Source organism: Salarias fasciatus, chromosome 23 (genome assembly GCF_902148845.1).
Source record: "Salarias fasciatus chromosome 23, fSalaFa1.1, whole genome shotgun sequence".
NCBI lineage: Eukaryota > Metazoa > Chordata > Actinopteri > Blenniiformes > Blenniidae > Salarias > Salarias fasciatus.
In genome coordinates, this window is record NC_043766.1 from 31,002,197 (window position 1) to 31,028,326 (window position 26,130).

General features: G+C 41.1%; 1 protein-coding gene across 1 annotated transcript; it reads left to right on the forward strand.

The window, feature by feature from the left end:
• The first annotated feature begins 24,471 nt into the window (after positions 1 to 24,471).
• Positions 24,472 to 25,721, forward strand: rgs16 (regulator of G protein signaling 16). The gene is made up of 5 exons (XM_030082548.1): positions 24,472 to 24,600; positions 24,873 to 24,956; positions 25,053 to 25,114; positions 25,229 to 25,395; positions 25,501 to 25,721. The coding sequence occupies exons 1-5, from the start codon at positions 24,557 to 24,559 to the stop codon at positions 25,714 to 25,716; spliced, it is 573 nt and encodes a 190-aa protein (XP_029938408.1). The 5' UTR covers positions 24,472 to 24,556; the 3' UTR covers positions 25,717 to 25,721.
• Positions 25,722 to 26,130: the final 409 nt, after the last annotated feature.

Consider the following 26,130-nt stretch of genomic DNA (forward strand, 5'->3'; position numbering starts at 1 on the left):
TGAAGACTGCGATGGAGTCAAAGCACAGCTTGGGGAAAATGCTTCTGCCAAATCACATTGAACCTGGGTTTGTTTCTTCACTGCAGAGTATGCATACACAATGAAATGTGGTTGAATCTCTGTATACTTTGCTTTCTCTCCTTTTACACGCTGGTCCAGTGCATTCGTTTTTGCTCTATCCCATCATTGAGATGAAGGCTTCTCCTGCTGCCTGCTCCTACCAATACCTATATTATCATATTTGTGAATTAGAAACCGTTGTATGCAGGTGATTGGACCTGCTGTAGTAGTCTGTGTTTACAATGAACAACAAAGTGATTACTTAACATCAGAAACTGTGCCAAAATAATAACTTGCACTTAGATATTGCATAATACAGTGTATTGTAATCTATTGCGGGTATTCTATGTGATATTGTGTACGTAGTGTTGAAGAAGATATGTTTTTGCTATTATTCTATTCTTCTGAAGAACTGCCAATTCAGTATCACTCACTTTCAACTTGTGCAAGAGTTAGAATCTCCCGGAAAGGGGAATGCCAGGATGTGCTGAATGTCTTGATGCTCACTGTCCTAATCCAAACAAACGATTCACTGCCAGACTTGAGCATATTGTATTTACGACCATTTGATTTTATTCTGGTCTACACATGCAAAGCAAAGCATTGTCCTGAATCACTCGTCGCCATTGGTTTCTTTGGCTTCAGACATCGGTTCGACACAATGACTGATTTGCAGTCACAGAGATTATATTATTGATTGACACCAGTTACTTCAGGATTGGTCTTTTCTCCCTTCTTGTTTGTTTTCTACTGCAAAAGTCAGAAAAACCCCTTTTCTAATTTGCTTGGAGTTTATAATTAAATGTGTTGTGTTAACTTCCTCAGTGATTTCCAGCATGAGGCAGCATACTCATAATGATTACTTATATATTCTTAGACTTGGTACGATATGTAATGAAAATGACTGCAAAGATGTAACAATGTGTCCGTAATGGCATTGTGCTTCCTGCATTTACCGTCCTTTAAATGAGTGTATTAAACCTTCGCTGAACATAAAAGGGGTGAAAAATATGCATTAGTGCATGTGTGCTTTCTAAGCAGACTTGTTGTTCCATAGATGATGACTGAAAAACAATTGTTTGCCATATTTAGTATGTTACTGTGCTCCACATGAATGTAATCCCCTCCGCCCCCATATTTTTGATTAAAAGTAAATCTGCATCTACATTTTTGTGTGACTTTGCTCTTAATATACCAAAAGGTTTTAGGGTGATGAAAGTGTCAGCTGATCAGACGGGGATTGACCTGGTTCACAAAGCTATTTTGTAACCGCAGTGGAATCAGGCACGCACACGAACAAGATGCCCAGTGTATGAAAACCGGGAGATCTACTACTTTATTTCAAAAAACATAAGTTTTGAAGAAGAAAATGAGAATTGTATTGATTATTTCTTTCTTTTGTTGTTTGTTTAACCATTCAGCCCATTTTGTCAAACTTTCAACGATGTCAGATTGACATCCATCCTCAAACAGATGTTCCTTCTGCTTTCTCAGCAGTGAGTCACACTGAGTAAATTCACCGCTGAAACACAACGTCATGCCTTAGGGTCATTTTTAGAGTGAAGAAACACTAAAAAGAGAGCAATCATCAAACATTCATGCCACCATTTCCACTCCGCAGCTGTGCCCCTCAAAAGGAAACCAGCGTTCTTTTTCCAAGTATTTGAGAGACTATAGGAGGACGAAGCTGTGCACCCAGCTATTGCACATCCATTATCGTTGCTGTTGGTGTGTGTGTGTTAGTCACTCAGAAAATGAAGAGCAGGGTGAATGTGGGACAGCGCTCTGTTCGCGAGACACAACACAAGCTGATCTGGGCCAGTAGACTACAAAGAAATCCAGTGTATCTCTTTTCCAAGTATCGGAGCATTACCTCAGCAAATAATGCCCGGTTGAAGTTATCTGTGCTTAAGAAAGTGCAAATCACTGCCGTGTAATGGGAGGATAATAGTGATGATTTTACCCTTGCCTGCTTTCTTAGCATTTTGGCTGCACAAGACAAACAGGGGAAATCAATCAGATGATTTTCCCTTACAAGGCACAACAAATCAATATTTTCATTTTTACCAAGATTTTATTTAAAAAGAATTTTCAAAAAGGCACATTTCTAAAATTCAAACCAAAGTAATACATGAGGCTTTTTGGTCTGTTATTCCTTTCTCTTCTTGCAGAATCTCTTCAATCTGTCACTGTTTCTTTATCTCCCCCTCCATTTCTCAGGCCTCGTTAATCAATAGTAAACACAATACCCAAGGTGCAGCATGGCCTTGTCTATGGATCATGAAGAGGATGAGAGAACAGTCTTGATTACCCCTCCTGTTCAAACAACACCAGCAGTGTGGAGGTGAAAACAACAAAACAGATCAGAAACAACACTTCTGCCACAAGGAGACTCAAATCTGTTGGTAATCACTACACTAGTTTCATTTGTGATTGATTTAATAAATGAAAATCTTATTGTTGTGTCTTGATGAAAATTACTAAACTGCATTGAATTGTCCGTACAACTGACAGTCATCAGCAAACAAACAAAACCTGAAAATGTATAAAGGGTAGTTTTTCAGTAGTGCACGACTTTCTGTAGTAACAGTTAGTGTTGGAGTAGTTACTAAAGAAAATATTGAGTTAGTAGTTACTCATTACTTCTGTAAATTGTGATGAGATTACTTTACTAATTACTGCATTGGAAAAGTAACATCACCACTTATTATCTTACTTTGTTTCTAAATTCACCATGTACATACTTGGACAAGCATCATTGCTTAATCTGACCACAGAGTGCTTATAATATCCTGAGTGTGGGAAAAGTCTCATAACACTGGATTTTTTTAAGCATCTGAATATACTGTGTCACCTTTGTTCTCTGGGTGAAGAGACTGTTTCTCCAGGCCCCGTATACATGTGGAATGTGTAACTGTGTGTAGACATAGTCTCGATATGATAGAGACCTCCTCTCTTAAAAACAAAACCAGCGTCTCCTTAGATTCATGTCAAACAAAAAATTAAAACATCAAAAACAAATATATTAAAATTAAAAGTAAAGGTCTGATGATTTTATCCTATAAAATTAAAAGAGAAATGCACAGGAAGAGCAACTTTTGAATTAAATGGGCAGAAAATTCACCTGGTATAGCTGCCAGAAACGGTAACATATCAACCCACAAACTCTTATAGATGATACCACAGATGAAAAGGACTATAACAAGTATTTGATTGATGAGTGGGTGGTCAGAGCGATCAGGGTGCAGGTGATCAGGGAGGACCAGTGAGGACCTCACTGCTTTTTATAGAAACTGCAATGTATGATGCAAAGTTTCAGCTCCTTTCTAATCAGTCCTGAACACTTTACTCCATAGTGCAGCTGCCACTACAGAGGGGCGGAGCATCACACCGGTCTACAGAAAGCAGGAACCACATGGGGCAATAAAATGCATCACATAACGACCGTATCACAGCTCCTAAACAAAATGCCACAACGCTAATATTAAAGTCATGGATACTGTTCTCATTCGAGTTAAGTCTGCTAATGGACATTAAACAAATATAACCATGTTGTGTGCACAGTCCCTTGATTCATGACAAGGTTGCAGTGAGTCACAAGACAAAGTCAAAGACACGCCTGGCACATGCAATTAAAAACGATACAATTGCAATTAAAAGAAAAGCAATTGTACAATTTCCTTTTGTTGTACTGTGTCCTCTCCTTCATTTATTGCTGGAACAATAATACAGCTGCTCCCCGATATTGACATTCCTGGCTGTTTGTTATGATCTCCAAGGCAGCAGCCTGTACAAACGTACTATGTATGCGATGTTGACAAGAGTCAAATATCAGCCGTGTTGTTGTCTGGGCCTGACATTTCACTGTCCTGTCGCTGCAGTATAGTGAAAAAAAGGGAAAAAAACTGCCATCCAGCTTCAGGTTAATGGTTACCGGTCATTTCACCAGAGTCTCAGACTGACCTGCTAAAGGACCACCTTCAAATCATTCAAGAGCTGTGGTGGGTGCGTTTGGTGGTGGGGGGAGGGGGGCGGGTGGCGTCTCTGCCATATTTTATTCATGGATGTAAAATCTGTTCAACCTCACGCATTACAGTCCTCCGCTGCTCACATACACACTTAGACACACATTTTACAAAAGAAAATGCTTGCTTTCCCTCAATAATGCGCCACAAGAATACAAGGACGGCTGAAAAGGAAACCCACAAGCAAATGTGAATTTAACATCACAAAGTCGGAGCGAATGACTGCCAGTGTGGCAGGATTTTTAATACGCAGCTCGGTCTTGGTGACATGCCTCTTTTAAAATAAAATAAGACTTGCGCTCAGTCTAATAGCATAACAAAAAAAACAAAAAAAAAACCCACCCAAAATATTGACAAAGGAGGCACGTTTTGTTGCTCATGTGCTCGAAGTGGACCATCTGTACCCACTCACCTTTTAGATCACTATACTAAACATTAATGCTGTTTTGAAAAAGGTTATGATGAAGAACTCCCAATAAAGACTTTTTTCTGGTATGTTGCAATGCGTTTCCAAAATACTGAATAAAAGACAGCAGATAAGGAGGGATATTTCATGAACTGTGTTATCATTTAGTTCTGCATGAGTTGGAGTTACTTTCTCGAGGGTGGCGACTGAGAAAGTTCCAAATGACTTCGCTGTATTTTGAGTTTTTGTTTTCTTCAGGTATCTGTCCTTTACTTGATCACATTCACTCACTGCATTTGAAGAAAAACGTGTAGTTTGGATGGATCCTATCAGTTTATCCTATGTTTGTGGTAAATTAATCTTTTTAAGTGCACTCTGAAATTAAACATTTTAAACACATCTATGCCCTACTAGAATGAAATGTATGCATTAAACTTGTGGAATTTTTGGTGAATCAGAGCCAAAGATGACGAGTCAAGGTGTTGACGCTGCACAAGGAGGATTTATTGAGGATTGCAGAGGAAGCACACACAAATCAGCTGATTGAGAGCAAGGCTGTTGCTCCGAGGAGAATCCAACCCGACTCCGGCATGACTTCCAGCCACGCCATCTCATATAGCTAGATCTCACGAGACCAGCAGACGCTGCTTCCAAGTGACTTCAGACAAAACAGAGCGGCCTTCACACTGTGCTCCTGAGAACTTTGAAAACAAAGCATTATTCCACATCAAAACTGACTACAGTGATGTAGATTTAAAAATTTTAGCATACAAATTTAATCAAATTGGATCAATTACTCATGAAAATTTTATTTATTTTTTTTTAATGGCTAAAGTCTACTGAGTACTATCATCATACCAAACCATTTGTCAAATTAAATGTATCAATAACTGAGTGCTTTATCAAGGCAAATAGACCACACACAGGATGGATGGCTGGATGGATAATAGTCGATGATGGATGGATGGAATTCGCTCATAAATGAATGCATTGCACAAAGTGCTCCTTAAACACTGAATTAATGGACGTTACCAGACAGGAGCTGAGATGATTTCACTTCGTGTGCACCTTGTCGGCTGGCGAAGCTTTTGTCCAAACTGCCCCCCGGGATCGGTTTGTAGATGTTTTGGGAGGGGGAGCACACTCCAGCGGTTCTCACTCAACATCCACAGTGAGCATCTGTCCAGGCCTGCGGCAGGCTGCTCCTCTGCTCCCCGGAGAACGATCAGACAGATGAGCAACCTGAGGCTGCAGCATGCACACTGCCAGACGCTCTCCCACGGAGACCAACCGTGTCCACTGCACAAATGTACTGCTCACGCAAAGGAACCGACACTAATGATTCATCCAGTCACTGCTGAATTGTGTCTGTGCGAATCGCAGGTTCAGTTTGAGAAGAACATCCTGCATTGAGATGTCTTGTGATTTGAGGCATTTGATGCTCACTGAGGATCAAAGAAATCAAAGCAAACAAAGGTGAACTTTACATGACAGCGGCACTGTTTTTGTGTTTTCGTTTCAGAAAAGTTTCAAGTTTACGCTGCAATGCTTTGAAAGTGATGTGTCCTGTGTCCTGCTCATTGAACCAACTGTAAGCCTGTGGTACTCTTAGTTATAACTATTGAACTAAAATGAAATCACACACACAAGTGCACACAGAGAACAATATGCTATAAACACTAACAATGGGGAGTTTATTGACGGGAACAATTAAGTCGCTTAATTGTGTTTACTGAAAATCCATGTTTGCATTTAGACGCCTGTACATGGACCACACACAGGAAGATCGAGAGGAGGAGGAGGAACTGGGCTTCAAATTGTGGGCTGGTGAAAAAGCATGCAGCTCCATTGCGAGATTCATTCATTCACAGTTCACCAGTCTGTCGCAGGGCTGACATATATAGACAAACAACCATTCACTCACACATTCATACCCAGGGGCAATTTAGGGTGATCAATTAACCTACCATGCATGTTTTTGGACCGTGGGAGGAAGCTGGAGTACCCGGAGGGAACCCACGCACACACGGGGAGACCATGCTAACTCCACACAGAAAGGCCCCGAGCCCCGGCCGGTATTTGAACCCAGGACCTTCTTGCTGTGAGGCAAGAGCGCCATTGCGAGATGATTTAAGTTATTCAAACGAGGTTTTCTGATGGGACAGCTGTGTCCACGTTTGTGGCTCTGTCTCCATCTCTCCCTCTGTCTGTGTTTCAAAGTGTCATTGGATCATAGAGCGTCCCCAGTGGCGTCCAATGTCCAATACTTTGTGTATCAGCCGTCAACACTGGTGAGCCTGAATAAGTCTTTCCTCTGGTGTATATATCTGTATTTATTAGGGCAGTCAATTTAAACCACTTTGATCAGGATTAATTGCCGTAGAGTTGTTAAAGCTCTTTTTTTTTTGTGATTAATCGTATATTAGACAATTCAAATATATGCTCCACTTCAGTTAAAATATTCAGAATAAAGCATTGTTGTGCATTAAATTGGTGATTATGTGTTGATTATAAGTTCACACATTATGATTAATTGCAGCCAGATTTGCTATTAATTACTTGGGGCTTTTTATATAACAACTGACACCACTAATATCTATGTCTAATAAGCACGGTGGGAAATACTACAGTAGACTTTTTCTACAATCAATACCTTTCTTACCATATCAAAATATTTATTCCTGTTATATTATTTCCTCATAGGTAAATTATTTTGGGAAACGGTTTTCATGTATCGTGTGTGTGTGTGTGTGTGTGTGTGTGTGTGTGTGTGTGTGTGTGTGTGTGTGTGTGTGTGAGGTTGATTGAGACAGCTGTACCTGCAAAAAGAAAATGTGTTTTCATTGGAGAGATGCTGAACGTGACGAGCATCAAAGTCAACAAAACCTAATTTGAGATTTCCAGTCAAAACTCTGATGTCTCATTATTTCAACCTTCAGTCACCAAACTGTCCCGGAGCGTCATTTCACCACTCCAATTTGTTTCCAGTCTTTGATTTCCCGCTCCTCACTGAGTCACCACTCACAGGACCTTCAGACAAAAAAAAAAAAAAAAAAAAAAAGAAAACAAACAAACAAACAAAACAAACACGCAGTCTGATGTAATGCCAGTAAAACATTTCAGACACTTCCTGAGGCACTGACCTGACCTTTCCGCCTTTTTTTTTTTTTTTCACACCTTGTTCAAAACATACTGTACAGGCACTGAGCACAAACAAACAAGTCGGAGGAAAACACACTGGCTGATGCTGAATGTGATTGCTGGGGCCGTGTTTTCATCACCTCCTCGGGCGTCTCGTCACACAGACGGCTGTGAGGAAGCTTACCCACCATTTTTTTTTTCTTTCGCCACATGCATGTTATTCGCATGCATCAGTAGCAAATGGAGCAATCCTGGTGTATGCGCTCTGCTTAGTAATGCTCATTGCAAAATCGCCTCCTCAACACAGAGTGATTTTAACAGCTGGTTAATGCTTGAGGAGGGAACAAAGATGTTTGTTCTTCCCCTCAGAGCCTGCACAGAGCTCAATTATCTGCAATATTACAATGCTAATGTTTTTTTTTTTTTTTTTTTTTTTTTTTTGGGGGGGGGGTTCCCCTAAATGATTTATTTATCATTTGCATGAAAATGTAAGGGTAGATTAGAAATATCGACATTTTAATTCTGTTTCTTGCAGAAGGCTTTAATTGGAAAAGTTATGATGGTGTGATGCCGTATTATTTTGTGAAAAAGACCTATAAAAGGTAATGATCTGTGAAATGGACATGCAGTCGCAGCACTCCAACCAATAGGAGGCACTGTGAGCCTGTGGTATCTGTCACCTCACCCCCCGGATCACTCTCATAACTGCATGATCTGGCGACTGATCTACTTTATCGTTTCAGCAACATATAACTGCCCACGGGAGCCGCCGCCCGGTACCCGTAACAATGGCCCCAGTGTATCTGGTGGAATAAATTATTTCGAAAAAAAAAATCCATCCATAAAGGTGAAGAAATAATAATGATTATGACGCCACGATCGATACAAGAGTTTTATTAAAACTCAACGCTTTTATTTTAATAAAACAGAAGTATTGTGGAATTTATCCAAATGTTATTACTTTGTCAGCGGCAAAGTCTGAAGTGTGAGTTTAAAATTCATTGTGTTTGAAACTTGATGTGTGACATAGGAAAACTCTATTACTCAGAAAATGCATCTAGAAGATTAATTTATCTCACGTGTCTTTGTCCTGTCCTGTTTAATAATCTGCAGGGCAGACACAGTTCAAAGACTAAATTCACGTTTGATGGAGGGCATAACTTCTTTGGATGTTTGCAGTCAAAACGTATGATGCTCTGCTGTAATGTTCATGTAAAAATGGTTATCTTTGGTCTCAAAATTTAGTCCCATGCTCTTTGCACATTTCTGCCTGTGTCTGTGACTTTTTAGTTGATCATTCTGTTGTCCAGCTCTCACATCAGTTGTTACTGCTCCAGCTAATCACAGGCGCTGTGGAGGCTCTGTTTACATGACAAAGGCAAAAAGTTTGCTGAGTTTTGGGTGCCTAGCTACATACCATCGTATCTGGAGCCACTGAAAATGCTACTTTCAACAAAATGAAAATGACTTCCAATGTGGAGCTTATTAAAAAAATTGTCTGATTCCGTCACTGTGGAAATAAAGGGAAAGTGCAACTTTTCTGAAATGCTGCCACTGTGCGTGTGCACTACAGCCATAAGTAAAGCCCTCTGCAAAAACACAAGCAAATAGACAACAACAACAACAACGTTGACCTCCAGAGTGTCATGACTCCCTGTCCATGTTCTCCTGAAATATCTGTTTGTTTTTTAAATACCTGGGTACGCATAAATGTGGCATGATCTAAATTTATGGGGAGACCATGGGGATGTGGGTCAAAACCTTCTGTATTTTCCACCTGATAAACGCTTGCTCCACTTTCCAAAGTGGTTATCATCATCATTACTATAGAAACAACATCTTACGCACCTTGACCTAGTTTTCATGCTAATAGAATCTTCTCAATGTGACGAAAAAGGAACAAATTGCCATCAAGGTGTAATTTACCATCAGAAACCCATCACCTCCTGTTGGCGGTCTGTATTTGCCTTGGCTGCTCTGTTTCCAACAATAGGTTATTAATAGAGGAATCACACACTTCATCTGATTTGTCATTTTCCCACTGATGACAGTGCTTTGGAAAACAGCTAGAAAGCATCCCCCGAGGAGAAGATGAACCCAGTGCTACAATCTCAGAACCCACGTGGAGGCTGGCTGTGAATGAAACACGCTGAGTTGAAGATGAGCTTTTTCTCCATGACAGCTGAGGCCCAAATGAAATCAACACGTCTTCGGCGGGTTCAAGACGGCAGGCCTGTGGCGATGGAGGGCTTTCAGATTTAGGTGGCATGAGGTGAGTGATCCGGGTTAGAACTCCTTGGTTGAGGTGAGGCTGGACGCAGAGACGTGCTGTCGGGCGTCCCAGACTGGCCGCAGCGCTGCGTCTGTCCCAGGGAGAACTGACCTTTCATTTGAGGCTCTTTCGTACAGGTTGATGTCAGTTTGGGTTTATCTGGATTGTTCTGCACAGTATTTTCCATCGTGCCATTCAATATTCTGATACGACACAAAGAATAAATGATAAAAATCCCCCTTAGACGGACCCGGCCATGAATAACTCCACATTTGTATGGACAAGCTTAGTCTCCATGTGAATCTGCTTCATAACCTCTCCTAACCTGAATCCTGATTTAGACACCATGGTTTACCACCACCATAAAAATGTTCCCATGTGAATAAAAACCTGTGCAAATGTTTGCTGGAAAGATTTCAAATGGATAGATTTTGCAATGGTCAGTATATCAATAAATCAATCAATCAACAAATGACCTAAATAATAAAATTAAAAAATTAAATGAAGTAAAAATTTCTTTGTAAGAACATATTAAATCGACAAGATAGAGCTTGGTTACCCATTTGTTTCTGGCAAAAAAAAAAAAAGCCCAAATAAGTCATTAAAAACACATTTTTAAGGGCTGCTCTGAAAGAGGTTAAGGAGTTCCCACATGTAGCAAGTGTCCTCAGGCCTGGACGTCTCACAGCAGTGGCACAGAAACTGCATGGCACTGTGGGAACCCTCCAGAGAACATGAGGTTATGATTAAACAAGCGAAGTACAATGCGATTCATTCATAAAACATGCACAACGACTCTAAATAAAGCTTCTGTGGAGTGCTGCGTGTATTTTTACTTTAAGGGCTAAGGACAGCCTCGGAAGTGCTCCAGACACAAATGAAGCTGCATGTTGAACACTTATGACTATATTACCCTCATCTGTAGTGAGAATCACGAAGAAGCATGTCCTTGGACAGTGGATAATGGTATCCATTATCTGTGGCTAAACTAAAACTGCAAACTGCAGTCTAGGTCACACATGGTGAGACACCAAAGATCACAAAAATCCTCATGTGCTCTATGGTTGTGAAGGTTATATTTGCGCATATTAAAAAAAAACAAAAAAAAACATACTTTGCAGTGCAGTTGTTTCCTGGACCTGGATTTTTATTGGGTTTCTGAAGCAGTTTGATCCTGAAGTGTTTGTAGGCATCATAAACACGACATATTGAACTGTATATTGCTTTTGTTTCAGAAGCTTTGTGTTTGTGCACAAACACTTCAGAGATCATTTGGAAGAGTTTCAGATCCCTCCCCAAAAACACTGGACAGATATTTTTCCTACTCTGTAAGAAGCAAACTGAACCGAATGCTCTTTGTGTTTTATGTGGTGTTAAACTCGATCTTTCTCTCTATGCAAGCCGCATGAGGACGTTATATCCTCCACAGTTCTATTGGCCAGACGCCTCCTGCAGATCACATGGAAATCAAAGCAGACCTCCGTTTCATTCGAGCTGGTTCGATCATTCAGGATTTCATCAGAATGAAAAAGATTCAGCTCACAGCTGTTGGTTTATCCAATAAATGTAATGATTGGAGTCCTTTACTGCTTGTTCAGTTTTTTTTCATTGAGTATAGTTTGTTTGGGTACTTATGTTTTGTTCTGTTGTTGTTCTCCACCTTCCTTTGACAAACATTGTTGTCTACTAACTATATGATAACTATACTAACTATATGCATGTGTGTACAATATGGTCATTTCTTTAAGCAAAGTCTGTTGAAAAACTCTAAGAAGAGATTTAGAAATAACATTATTTGTAAAACAAACTTAATGAAGGAAAACTATTTAAATCCGAATGAAATCCATTTCAAATATACATTTTAGAAGGACTTGGTCTCCAATGACATTAATGTGTAAAATAACCATCGCTGATCACATCAACTTTTTTCCTTCATCCATCTGAGTGACTGGGGAGACCCAATCACAGGTTCATTTACCAACACGCTGGTTTCAATTGCTTGAATGTAGGGCAAAAACAGCATTAAAACAGACTGCAAACAATTACAGGGTGATCATGATGAGACGATCAAACTTCATTTTCAATGTGCTGCAGACATGCACTGGATGCAACTGTGTATTCCAGGAACAGACAGCAAGTCACGGACATTTAATAAAACTACCAATCAGCAGATCGGCACATCGTTCATCCTATCTTGATAGTCACATCAAGGCCCCATTAGTTACATGGAAAAGCCTCACCCTTTCAATGTATTTCACTAGGACTCACAGCTCAGCAGACCCTCCAGGCTTCTCCGAGACAAGCCTCGATTCAACCCCAGTGCTATAAGCAGCTCTGTTTCCAGCAGACAGCAAGTCTGTGTGTGGCGGCCATTTATCCTACAGATGTACGGAGGCTGAAATACCGTGCTGGGAATATGTAGGAGGGCGTATCCGTAAGAGCAGAAGAAGAGCCCAGGGCTATCACCGCTCAACTGATTTAATCATAGTTAGAAGTTTCCAAGAAGTCAAAACGTCTTTCTCAGCTTAATCTCACGTAACAGGTCTGCAACATGCATTTTTTTAAATCATTGTAGCAGTGTGAGAGTGAACTTTCATCAGTGCTAGCTCATTCACAATCTCTTTTTAAATTAAATAGTAAAATATACAAATCCTGAAAACACTGCTGAGATGCTAACACCACAACACAAGTATTTCATCTATTTTTAATGAGTGTGTGTACACTGTAAAACTCCTCTAAAACTCATCAAAACACATCTTTTCAGCAAAATAACTTTTCTTGACTTTTTCATCAGAGTTCACGTTATGAATTTAAAACTTACTTTTATACTTTTTTTTTTTAACTTTTTTAAATAAACATATATAACGAATTAGCAGTCTCAGCATAATTTACGTGAGCCTAATACATCAATTTCTCAGAAATCATGCACATGCCGACAGTGACTGCAGATATTCAGGCCAACTTGAGGTTCAGCCTCCAGCGAGATAGTGATACAATAAACTATGACTTGGTTTGAGATTGAGGTTTGAGGTTTTGAATAAACTATGTCAATTGGTTTTGGGATTGTTAAAGCAAAGACATTGAACCATCCATGCAATCCTGATTGCTGCCGTGTAAGATGTTCAACAATGCACTGGAAGCGACTTGGGGTTCAGTGTTTTGGTCAGGGACAGTTCCACCGAAAAGGGGAATATGGTGATCAAACATGACAGACAGACAGTTTGCTTTAAACCATTCACCCGTTCACAGCAGGGCCGAGCCAGCTGCTGCTCACAGCGCCACCCTCTGCTCTGGAGGGAACACACGTGTGTCAGGGCCAAATGAAGGAAGTATTGAGAGATGGAAAAGTATTAATGATGCATGGACCAGTGCCCATCAGTGGGAGGCTTAATGGCGTGAACTCAAAATGCAGTATGAATGCACCGCATGCATATCCAGTCAGCATACAGGTCCAACGTGGTCTTCAGCGGCAGAAAGCATAGAAGAGCCTTTAGAGATAAGGCGAGGAGCTCAGTCACCAGGGAGGAGCTCGGAGTACAGCCGCTACTCCTCCACATCGAGAGGAGCCAGCTGAGATGGTTCGGACATCTGTTTAGGACGCATCCTGGACGCCTCTCGGCTGGCCAGGAAAACCCTCAGGATCCTCATGGAAGAACAGGGGAAGAGTCTGGGGACAGGAAAGGCCTCCCATGCTGCCTCTGCGACCCGGTCCTGGATAAGCAGTAGAAGACAAATGGAATTAATGGATGAAAGAATGAAGAAATACGTAAATACAGTGAAAGACTGACATGACTGAATAGTAACAGGAGGAACCTTTTCCTCCTTTATTATTTATTACATTCTCACAATCCTAAACAACCATTTTTAGTCAAGATTATTAAATAGTGGATAAGTGCATCGGAAAGTGATTAATTATTTGATTACCAACTGCATCCGGTGTGTGTGTGTGTGTGTGTGTGTGTGTGTGTGTGTGTTCTCGTATTTCTATCCTTGTTGGGGCCAAATGTCCCCACAAGGATAGCAAAACGTGAAACGACGTGCCTTGTGGGGACCTTTTTCCGGTCCTAAGTAGGAGAAACAGTGTTTTCTTGACCATGTTGTTGTTACTGAAAAAAGTAAAAGTGCAAAAACATTTCTTTAGGGTGAGGCTTTGTTGTGGTGTGGGTTAGGGTTAGGGTAAGGGTCAGGGTTAGGGGCTAGACATGAATGGGAGTCAATGGACGGTCCCCACAAGGATAGAAATACAAGACTGTGCGTGTGTGTGTGTGTGTGTGTGTGTGTGTGTGTGTGTGTGTGTGTGTGTGTGTGTGAGTCCTAGTTTAACAGTTTCTGAGCTTCTGCTGTTTTATCAGTATGTCAGTTCGGCGGCGGCGCACACACTCCTGTGATGTAAGCATCCGCCAGGCCCAAGGACGGCGACACCACAGCTCTGTGAGGGCACATTGTTCAACATCATGATACAAGATGTTTTTTTTTTCTTCTTCTCTTCACCTTCACTCATTCATTGTGTGATTTCCGGCGCTGTCGTCAGGGTGGACCGGCGTGTGCTGACATCACAGGAGGAGAGCGTGAGTGGGTGACCGGAATCCCCCAGGCGTCTCTGGGAAAACCTTTGTTCTTTGGTGGCAATGAGCAATGCAATTACATCCTCCCTCTCTCACACACACAGACACACACACACGCACGCACAATGGATGTAGACGGGTTAGGTAATCCCTGCGTGGTCATCCTGCCGGTCAGAGCCATTCTCTCTATATTAGCAGGCTTAACTGAATCAGTAATGTCTGGCCATGGTACATGGTGAGCTCCCTTAATAAACGCTTGTGCATCACAGGCAGCATCCGTTGTATTTCCTGTTTGACTTGCTCTTTCGCCTGTACTTAAATAGTGTAAGGGCTGTTTGCTGTTTTTGTTTCGATAAGTGACTTGTGGGACTTGTTCTGCCAACAATGAACTCGTATCTGTGTTCACGAGGCCTTCACCAGCTTTTGGCACTCAGACGTTTTGACTAAAGGTTCAGGAAAGAATCCAATAATTATCTGAATTGGCGCTGCCCTCCCAGAACTTCCACATCTGGAAATACACAGTCACATTCAATATGTCACATCCAACTCATGGAAATGTTGATTTTTGTGTGTTGTGGATTTAATTGTTTCAGGTGTGTAGAGACAGGAATTATTCACAGGCAGCAGGAAGGAAAACACCAGTATTTTAAAACAGTTTAAAAAGGGTGAAATCTGAAAACACTTCTGACAACATATACAAAATAATACAACTTTGCAGCTTCAGAAATATATTTACATTTTTGGTTTTGTATTTCACTGCTTGTGGAACAGAGGAAGTGTGTCAGGGGTTTTTCTATTAAAGAACAAGTTAACAACTCTTACATAGTTCATCACAAATGCTTTTACTTGTACTTTTAAAAATGAAAATTCATGTAAAATCCATTTAACCCTTCTTTGTGAAGGTGGAAATCACACAGACAAGCCAGTCACAATTTTTTTTTTTCCACACTTGATGCACTTCAGATCAATTGAAAGCAGTTTTAAGTTGTTTTGGTTACCATTTGTCTATTTGTATGACCAAATAAGGATGTTTTAAAATTATCTTTAAGATGGAATAATCCTTCTTTATTTAGCTCCCTTTTATATCTCTCAAACATTGAAAACTCTCCCTACGAGCATTACTTAACCAGATAAAACACATCAAATATATTTCAAATCCGAAGTAACGTTAATTCTCACACATTCTCTCACATCCTGGTTTCAGTCATACCTCTCCGATCGTCAACAGTTCGTCCACATCAATCGCTGCTCCTCCTCCACAGGCCCCCTGCCACAGGGCGTTCCCCAAGGTTCGGTGCTTGGTCCTCTCCTCTTCATCCTCTACATCCTCCCCCTCGCCAACATCATCCGTCGTCACGGTCTCCGCTTCCACTGCTACGCTGACGACATACAACTTTACATCTCCACCACATCCATACACCCCAACATCCACTCCACCCTCACCCAGTGCCTCACAGACATCAAAACATGGATGAATCACAACTTTCTCAAACTAAACAGTGACAAAACAGACATCATCATCATCGGTCCTCACAACATCACCAAATCCGCACAATAGTTCACCTTAAATTTTGATAACTCTACACTCACTCCATCCCCGCTGATCCACAACCTCGGTGTTCTCCTCGACCCCACTTTATCATTTGACCCCCACATCAAACACATAACCCGGACTGCATTCTTCCACCTCAAAAACATAGCTCGACTCCGCCCATCACTCTCCTTCTCTGCTGCTGAAACTTTAATCCATGCTTTCATCACTTCCAGAATCGACTACTGCAACAGCATTCTCTACGGTACACCATCCAAAACCCTCAATAAACTACAGTACATTCAATACTCCGCTGTCCGCCTCCTCACCCACACCCGCTCCCGTGAACACATCACCCCGGTCCTCCACAAGCTCCACTGGCTCCCCCGTCCCTCAGCGCATCCACTCCAAACTCCTCCTGATCACCTTCAAAGCTCTCCATCATCTGGCCCCTCCATCCCTCACAGACCTGCTCCACCTCCACACTCCATCTCGCTCCCTCCACTCCTCCAACTCCAACCTGCTGTCCCTGCTGTGTAGGACCAGGCTCCCAACCTGGGGAGACAGAGCCTTCTCCATCGCCGCCCCCACCCTCTGGAACTCACTGCCCCAACCTCTCCGTGACTGCTCCGACCTCCCCACCTTCAAGAAAGAACTCAAAACCCACCTGTTCAGAATTACTTTCAATGTTTAATGTTTTTTTACTGCTTTTGATTTTATGCTGTTGTTTTTAATTTATTTTGCCGTACTGTGAAGCGTCTTTGAGTGTCCTGAAAAGCGGTATACAAATAAAATGTATTATTATTTATTATTACATTGACAGTGAAAGACGCATAAAATTTTGTTGATTTCAGACTTCTTGATTATATTTTTGGTCCAGCTGTTGGCAATGGTTTGTAATGAAAGCATATACAGATGTTAGAGACTTATCCTTTGAAAGTTGATGTTTTCAAGTCCTTTAACATAAGTTAGCCTGCAACTCTACCCACAGAGGACAAACATGTACAGTTGGCAATGAGAAAGAGATATGAAAAGACAGAAAACACTATGAAATCAAAAATATGGAAGCAATTAAAAGAACAACATTAAGCATAGCAGCATTAAGATACAAGAGATAAAGCTATACTGCAACGGCTGCACTGTTGTTTTGGTCCAGACCAGTATCATTGATTAGTGACCGAGTGTTTATTGTGCCGGACGTGTAAACAGTACAAGAGTTTGGTAGACAAGAAACTGCTACTAAATTAGATAAGTTAGCAAAACCAGCACAGTATTTTCTTTTTCTCTGCTGTTTAGATACTCTTGTTTCTATCATTATTCTTAAGTGGCACTGAAGAAAAAGTCCCTGGTAAAGAGAAACCATTGTTCCCCTGGAAACATTTCCACATATCATTATCCTCCAGACTGGACCCAACACACATCAGACTGTCGTCATAACATTTTCTACTCTTTAACTCTTTGTCACTTCGGAGCCAGAGAGGTTGCTAAGAGGACGGGCGAGGCGAGCAATGTGTTGTTGGAGCCAGAGAGGTGGAGAAGGCAGTGTGCATTCACTGAGGATGTGGAGGAAAGGCTGCGGATGAGAAGATGGTGGGAAGTGAGTTTTTTTCCACAGCAGCGACCAATTCATTCATCTGCTTATTGATTCAGGATCCTCCAAAGTCTTCATGTTGGAAGGGTGTGGTGAGGGTCGATGCCTCTTCCTCTTGTGTCTGAATCTCATTATAACAGATGGGGTTAAAACAAATGTATCTTTTCAGGGGGAAAATATTAATTTAGGCTGCACCATCCCGCCCCCCAATTTCAACAATTTCACACCAATTGCAACGCAGTCATTTCAAGTCACTTTAATAGAGAACAAAACCCCAACAATTTCACATCAGAGACGGTGAAAAGAAAAGACTTCCTTTGAGCAGGAGGAAACCTGTTCAAAGGAGGAACCAGACTCGGAGGAGACTTTCTGTGGTTCTGTTTGGGATTAGCAGATGTAAAATAAGAGAAGGATCAGGAGACAGATTGTGGCTCGAGATTCAACCCCTAGGTTCAGGTCAGGAGTTGGGATTCTCTCATCAATTTAACCTCAACTTCTAATTCTTCATATCATGAAATATTTGCTGTCTTTGTAAACAGAATCCAAGCACAGCATCAGTGATAGTTTTATTATAGTACTATGAAAGTTTTCAAATATAATTCAGTATATTAACCTGCTACAATTTAAAACTGAATTCCTATTTTTGTATTTCGGTCTAACAGCTTGTTAATTTTGTTTGTTTTTTGCAATAATTAAAGTCTTGGTCAGGATTGTTTTTTAGGTGGGGTAGGTTGTTTGTTTCCTTGCTTGGTTTTTGAAACAGGAACATGTGTTCTATTCATTTTTCACATATATTTTTGTAATTGTTTATGCTTTATGATATTTTAAGGGAGTGATGTGCCCTTTGGAGTGCTTTTTTATTGATCACACAGCCCTGCTCCTCCTCAATTCCTTGAAATGCCCGTGGGTATAAGATTACGTAACTGGTGCATTACAATGTTTCCTCTGTCGAGTAAAAAACTGGTCGAAGGTCTTTTAAATGCATGGATTTCATAATTAAATCCAACGGTTCTCTGTCTTCTTTTGTTTTTGTATTTGTTGTAGATTGAAATTCATTAGCCACCTTGCATTAGTCAACCAGCTCATCTGTTTTGGAAAAACGCCCGGCAGCAGCTGTGGTGAGGCACAGCGAGCTGCTGTTTATGTCTACCATTCCTGGGTCGTGTATTGCCTGAGATTATCTACTGTTCCTTTTAATCCGACTTACGACAAACAAATCACAGATAAGCAACTCGCGGCTCACCATATGGGAAGCGGCCTTGCTTTAGCTCCTTTGTGTGAAACAGCTGGCTGTGCATCCAGCCGCCTGGCAGTGATATCATTTAACAGAGTGAATATTGAACGTCCTTCCTAGCATTCACCGAAATTTATACCTTCATCAGGCTCACAGAGGGTGTGATTGTCTACTGCCAGAAAACTAAGAACCATGGACAAAAGGAGGGGCAAAAAAAGAGAGATCAGACGGGAAGCAATTTAGCAGTACAGGATGTTCAAATGGCCGCTACCAATTACCCTTTTTTTCATGTAAAGTGAAAAACAACTGAAAACCTGAGATCTTCGTATTCACCTGCACAGAGGATGTGTTTAATATGAGCACATTTATACATGTGTCATCTAAAAGCTTCCATGAGAATCCAGTTCGTGTCTAGTTTCTCAATTACTGATGCAAAAAGTAGATTTTAATTCACGTGTCTGAAGCACATTTACAGACTTCTTATGTTTCTTTCGATGTGCAGAAGAAACCAGCAGAAGAAACAATCAGTCAAATAAAGAGGGGGCTAAAAAATTTTTTTTTATGCACTGATAAACTCTGAAACATTTGTTAAATGTATATTTAAATTGTAAAGGGATGTGAAGATTATTTGTTTCCACCCTTTTAAAGTCGTTTTAGGGAGTTGCACTGAATTCCAAACACGTGTTTGCTTTCTTTGTGGGTGGTGTAAGTGGCGACACATTTCCACATATTTCAATATTTCTACTTTAAAACAATAGTAAATAAAAACGCACTTTAGTCAGTGAGTCCTATAAGCCTAAAATATTTGTAATTCGTAAAAGAAGTATACTGAATATGACTTCATTGATTTACTGGATGTACAGACACTGTCGTAGATATTGTTTTAGCATCTCTTTAAAGGGATACTTCAACATTTTGGCAAATTGGCCTATTTAGCGCAATTCCTTAGTAATTTCGAACAGCGTACTTACTTTTTTGTGAGGGCGAGCTGTTGTTTATCCAGAGGTGAGTCGGGGAAGGTTTTCGGGACGGACACAATGGAAGTGAATGGTATTTTTGGTTCCCCTCATCAAACTCATCAAATACACAATCCAACAACCCCAAAACACTTTGGTGGACACGTTATAATCCGCACATTCACTACGCTGTGAAATATTAATGCAAAATTACGAGATTCAGTTGTTTATGCGAAGATTGCTAAGACGGAACTACTTACTAAATATGGCGTCTGGGCGTAGTGATTTCAAAAGAAAAAGTAGTTCCCAGTATTTGCTTCAGTGTCGTAACACTACAATATTATTTGTTGGTGTTCCACAGCGTAGTGAATGTGCGGATTATAACGTGTCCACCAAAGTGTTATGGGGTTGTTGGATTGTGTATTTGATGAGTTTGACGAGGAGAACCAAAAATACCATTCACTTCCATTGTGTCCGTCCCAAAAACCTTCCCCGACGCACTTCTGAATAAACAACAGCTCGCCCTCACAAAAAAAGTAAGTATACTGTTCGAAATGACTAAGGAATTGCGCTAAATGGGCCAATTTGCCAAAATGTTTTAGCATCTCTTTAAAGATGAAAGCATTAGTCTAGTACACTAACTGGATAGAGGAGATGCTTTGCTAAAATAAAGAAGCCAATCATGCTGGTTCTTATTCTGTCTTGGAAAATACTGTAAAAACAACATTAAAAAAAAAAAAATTGGCCCGGGTATTCATCCCGATATTTTCATATTTTTGTTCAGTTTGTCATTCCTCTTGTCTCTTTGGACATTCCTGCAGGGTGCTTGGTGGTGAAAGCTGATGTTCATAATCTGTGCTATCACTATCATGGGTAGTGCAGTGTGTGGATTAAAATGCAGATGTTGTGTTGTTTGTCTTCTTTAATATCCTATTCTGTCTCTGACCACAAATTCAGTCCTGACCCTGCTATAGCCCAGAAGAGCCAGTGTCCAGAAAGCATAAATACAATAGGATGAAAAATTTAAGTATATTATAATTTTTGTGTATTTTGGATAACTTAAATTGATATTTTTACAGTAGTTGAAGGTGCATTAAGGAGTTTTTCAACTTTAAAAATACTTATTTTCCACCACAAATATGTTACAAACATTCAATGATGTGCACAATGTGCCCTGACATATTCATTGCAAGTACCTCTAACAGTGTAAAATTGTCACTTGAAAGTTGCAGAGCCGGTCCGGCACCAGAATTTTTTTAATGAGAATTTGAGAGGATGTGACGTAATGTGCGCTCCCGCTGGCCTGATTTCCTTAAGTTTAGTTTTGTCCGCCATTACTCCGCCAGATGCTTAGCAGCAACAACTGAGCAGCATTGAGGATGGATCTTCCAGAAAGTAAGAAAAGACTGGCTTCTAGCACTGCCACAGCTCCAGCACAGACCCCACCGGGCAAAAGAAACTCAAATTTTACTCGAGCTCTGCTAAAAGAGCGAGGAAGGAGTTCCCCTCTTCCATGCACGTACATGGACGCAAGCCACAGACACGAGCATTTCACTAAGCTGCAGTTACGCCCAAGGCCTGCAGGGGGCGCAGTTTTGCAAAGAATGAGCAAAGTCCTTAATGCACCTTTAAATGTCAGTGGGGTGGGAGTTGGGGTGACCAAAACAATAGGTAAGGGTGATTAGGGACTGCAACATCAGAAACCTATTTTAGATTCAAATATGTTGATTTCTTTTTTTTGTTTTTTTGTTTTTGTTTTTGTTTTGTTTTTTGGTCAGTCCAAAAAACAAAAAAAAAAACAGTTCTTGTGAGTATTTTTATAGCTTAAGTCCAATACTATTGGTAGATGTGATCACGACCACACTGTACCTGTACGAAGAGAAATACGAAGAGAAAGCTGATTGTCCATTCTGCAATGGTCTGCCAAGGGGATGAAGTCATAGCCTTCACTACTCCACAGTAAAGCACATGCCCACATCAATAACTTATCACTTAGAGACAACACAGCCAGATAAATATCAAATACTACACATAAGGCTACTGATAAGCTCCTAACAACAAGGCAGCTGATCAACAAATACTACAGTAGGCTTTTGTGTCCCCGAACAGATCTGTCTTTCTGTCAGAATCAAGCACTTATGTGTTTGTGTGTTTTAAAGAAAGCAAAACAAGAGTCCTGGTGAGTATGAGGTTCTTGTAAAACGTGTCAGATCAGTCAACACCGTGCTCCGCCATAAGACGGAAGTGCCTGGATCCATGGGGTCAGATGGGGGATAACTGTTGTACCAGGAAGGCAACGCAGTCGCAGTTTCTTCTGTTCACACACAGAAGCACAGCTGACATCATGTGGCAGTCATAACCTTGGTGTGTAGGAGCAGCCTTGGTGAAGCTTTTCCGGCCCCCAAAGTAAACCAAGTTTAAAGATAAACATTTCTGTGGAAACAAACAAACAAAAAAAAGATAGTTTCACTCTGTTACTCACACATCAAGCTCAATGTTTAAACCTTTGAAATTATAGATAAACTATTTTACTGGGGTTGGTTATTGATGGAAAGCAACAGTATTTGTACTTATAATTGGATTTATAACTAATATTAGAATATTACTTTAAGGTTTTAGAAATATATTTGTGTATTTGTTTCTTAAAGGTGCATTAAGGAGTTTTTTTTAACTTTAAAAATACTTATTTTCCACCATAAATATGTTACACATTTTTAATGATGTGTCCAATGTGCCCTGACATATTTATTGCAAGTACCTCTAACAGCGCTAAATTGTCACTTAAAAGTTGCACTGCCAGTCCGGCACCAGAATTTTTTTGGAAGGATGTGACGTAATGCGCACTCCTGCTGGCCTGATTTCTTTAAGTTTAGTTTTGTCCGCCATTACTACGCCAGATGCTTAGCAAGCAACAACTGAGAAGTATTGAGGATGGATCTTCCAGAAAGTAAGAAAAGACTGGCTTCTAGCACTGCCACAGCTCCAGCACAGACTCCACCAGGTAAAAGAAACTTACATTTTACTCGAGCGCTACTAAAAGAGCGAGGAAGGAGTTCCCCTCTTCCGTGCACGTACATGGACGCAAGCCACAGGCACGAGTTTTTCACTAAGCTGCAGTTACACCCAAGGCCTGCAGAGGGCGCTGTTTCGCATAAAATGAGCAAACTTCTTAATGCACCTTTAAGTCCTGTTAACATGACCACATTTTCATTGGCACTCAGGACCTTGGTGTGTCGACTACCGCTGCATTTTGGAGTTCCATTTACACAACAACGCTGGTCAGAACCACTGAAAATGCAACTTTTTGAAAACGCTTTCCATGGTGGAACTTTTTGAAAATGTTCCGACTCTGTTTCCATGGAAAATGTGACTTTCCTGGAATGCTGCTCCTGAGCGTCGCCAGACACAGCACTCAGACTTCCTCATCTGTTCATATGAATGTCCGTACTCACCATTCTTAATGTTTATGTTGTTCTCTATGCACGTGTGTGGTTCCATTACTAAAACAACGCACAATGCAAACTGATGGCCTGGCATGCTAACTACATCATTTTCAGTGTTTCTACTGTTTCCATAAACGGACATCACTTTTAAACCGTGTGGATGTGAAGCTTTTCTGAAATAAAAATTCAAAGACGATTGTCTTGGTCGATGGTTTTCACTTGAACGCTGTTGTGTAAACAGGGCATTGCAACTTATCTCCCTGTTCTAAATTATGCCACTTTTTTAAAATACATCATAAGTTATTGTTATTACAATTATGCCTGTGCTTTAATTTGGACATACTGAGATTCATTTAAACCTAGAACTACACATTTTAAATTACTAAGTTTGGATTATATAAGCTACAGCCAGTTTATCAAGACTTCTTGTGTTTTCTTGTGAAGCACTTCATTTGTGACTTAAAACTATTAGTTCCATTATGTTGTGGGTCTCTGCAGTGATAACAACGGTTAACATTTGGTAACAAAAGTGTCTGTGTGCATCTTGTGCGCAAACTGAAGATCATTCATCTTCAGTCTTATAATTGATTATATTTCAGAGTCAAAACTTTAAAAATTCCTCATTGGAAAGCTGACTCTGACCTTATCTGCTATCATTTATTTTATTTCATTTATTTATTTTGTTGTACTTAAATCACCTCTGGCCAACTTCGGATATAAGACAAGCTTAAAAAGCCAAAAGTCACAAAGAAACCCAGTGAAAGACAGAACAATACAACCGTCACGTAACAGAAAAGCCTTCAACTAAAGCGGTTTCTATCACCCTCTACGGAGGCCTTAAAACAAGTCATTTGAGATAGGTGTGCTGGAGCTGGGATGTGAATGAAACATGCAGGCTGGCGGTCCCTGAGGATTGTGAAGCACTGATCTAAACAGAAATATAATTGTTTTGACAGTAAAGCAGTGAAAGCACATTCTGAAAGGGTCGCTGTATTTGTTCATTATTAATTTTTCCCTTCTTTCTTTTCCTGAGTATATGCATGAAAAATAAAGTGTGAAATGTCTGGGGCTTTTGTTATTTACCCCTCTTCCCTCCCTCTCTCTCTCTCTCTCTCTCTCGCTCTCTCTCTCTCTCTCTCTCCCTCTCCCTCTCTCTCTCTCTCTGTGATTGGCTGAGAGAGCTGATGACACATCAGAGGCAGAGGCAGCAGCTCTATAAAGCCTCTCCTCTCCCTCCCTTCAGACAGACAGTCTCACACTGAGCTCCACTCAGCGGACATTTAAGCACCATCTCACCGAGACCCCACCTTCACCGGCTGCATCTCCGCTGCTATGTGCAAAGGACTAGCATCTCTGCCTACCTGCTGCTTGGAAAGGTACGTGCAGCTCCATGCAGACAATATGAACAGCTGATGTTTGGAGGTCTGAGTTAATGTGATGGGGGAGACGACAGCTGCACAGTGCAAGATGATGCATGTGTATGCGAGCTTTTCCGGAGCTGAAAGAGGCTGTGGGTGTTGGGATGTGGTTCATTTAGACTTTGCACTCAAAGCGTATTGGTTCTGTTGGATTTTTAGTAATGGTATGTCTGTGGGGAAAAGGAGTCCAGGTTTTGTGATTAATGAATGCTGTTTTCTCTTTCTGTTAGGGCCAAGGAGCTGAAAGCAAGGCTGGGAAGCATTTTGCTGAAGCCCAACTGGAATCTTTCTTGCTGCAAGTTAGGAAAAAATAAGTAAGCATGACAGAAATCTGAAAATCCTGCAATGTATGTTTGCAGTGGATATTAACTGAGGGTAAATCTAACTGTTTCTTCTGTTTATTTTTCTAGGCCAACCATGGAGGAATGCCTTAGGTGGAAAGAGTCGTTTGAAAAGCTCCTGTCCAGCAAATGTGAGTAATTTTTACATGTTGGGATTTCTTCTTATACAAATTAAATGTGCCTGCGCTGCCTGGCGAGGTGTATTTTTTTTCTGGTAATGAATTAGATTTCCTGTCTTTCCTCAGATGGACTGTGCGCCTTCACAGCCTTCCTGGTGTCTGAGTTCAGCGAGGAAAACATTGCATTCTACTTCGCCTGTGAGGATTACAGAAGCACCAAGTGTCACGACAAACTGCCTGCTAAAGCTCAGAAGATCTACAATGAGTTCATCGGCAGCGATGCTCCCCGGGAGGTGAGGAAGCTCCAGAGGTTCAGATGTTGGGGCAACTTTACCCCTCAGTCTCACAGAAGAAGCTGATTCTAATGTGTTTCGTCCTCTTCGTGTTTTTCTTTCTAGGTCAACATTGATCACGAGACCCGGGACATCACCAAAGCCAACATGCTGAGCCCCTCGCCCTCTTGCTTCGACCAAGCGCAGCATAAAATCTACATGCTGATGGCCAAAGACTGCTACCCACGCTTCCTCCGCTCCTCCAACTACAGGGACCTCGTGTGCCAAGCCAAGCCCAGCGCCAAGACCACCAGCCAGCCCCAACAGGACAAGAAGGCGTGAGGTGTCCCTCGAAGCGTTTGAGGGGTCGTCCGTGTAAATGCCTTAACAGTTGAGACAGCAGGAGAAGAATGGCAAAAGGTGCTGCGTCGCGAGGCAGACGCCGGTACTCATGCAGACGCTGAGGTTGTCTGGAGAGAAGCCTCAGGTGGGCTTGTTCTGTCGACGCCATCTCCTGGAAGATAAGGCTGGTTGGAGGGAAAAGTGTAAGGCGGATGCCTTAAAGTGAACTGTGGAGGATTGGTGTGCAGCACCAGGATTGTGGACTTTAAAGTCATGAGAGTGGAGCTACACCAAAAAGAGGAGTGACAACGCTAGAGGAGAGGAGCTCGAAGGAGACGCACTTTTTCTTTTTCATAGGCAAACTTTTGAATTTGTGATGTGCAATGTTTCTGTTGTTTGTGATAAGGCATGAAG

Coding starts and splice junctions, on each gene's coding strand:
- rgs16 (XM_030082548.1), top strand. CDS start 24,557: ATGTGCAAAGGACTAGCATCTCTGCCTACCTGCTGCTTGGAAAG. Junction 24,957..25,052: donor TGCAAGTTAGGAAAAAATAA/GTAAGCATGACA, acceptor TTATTTTTCTAG/GCCAACCATGGAGGAATGCC. Junction 25,115..25,228: donor AAAGCTCCTGTCCAGCAAAT/GTGAGTAATTTT, acceptor GTCTTTCCTCAG/ATGGACTGTGCGCCTTCACA.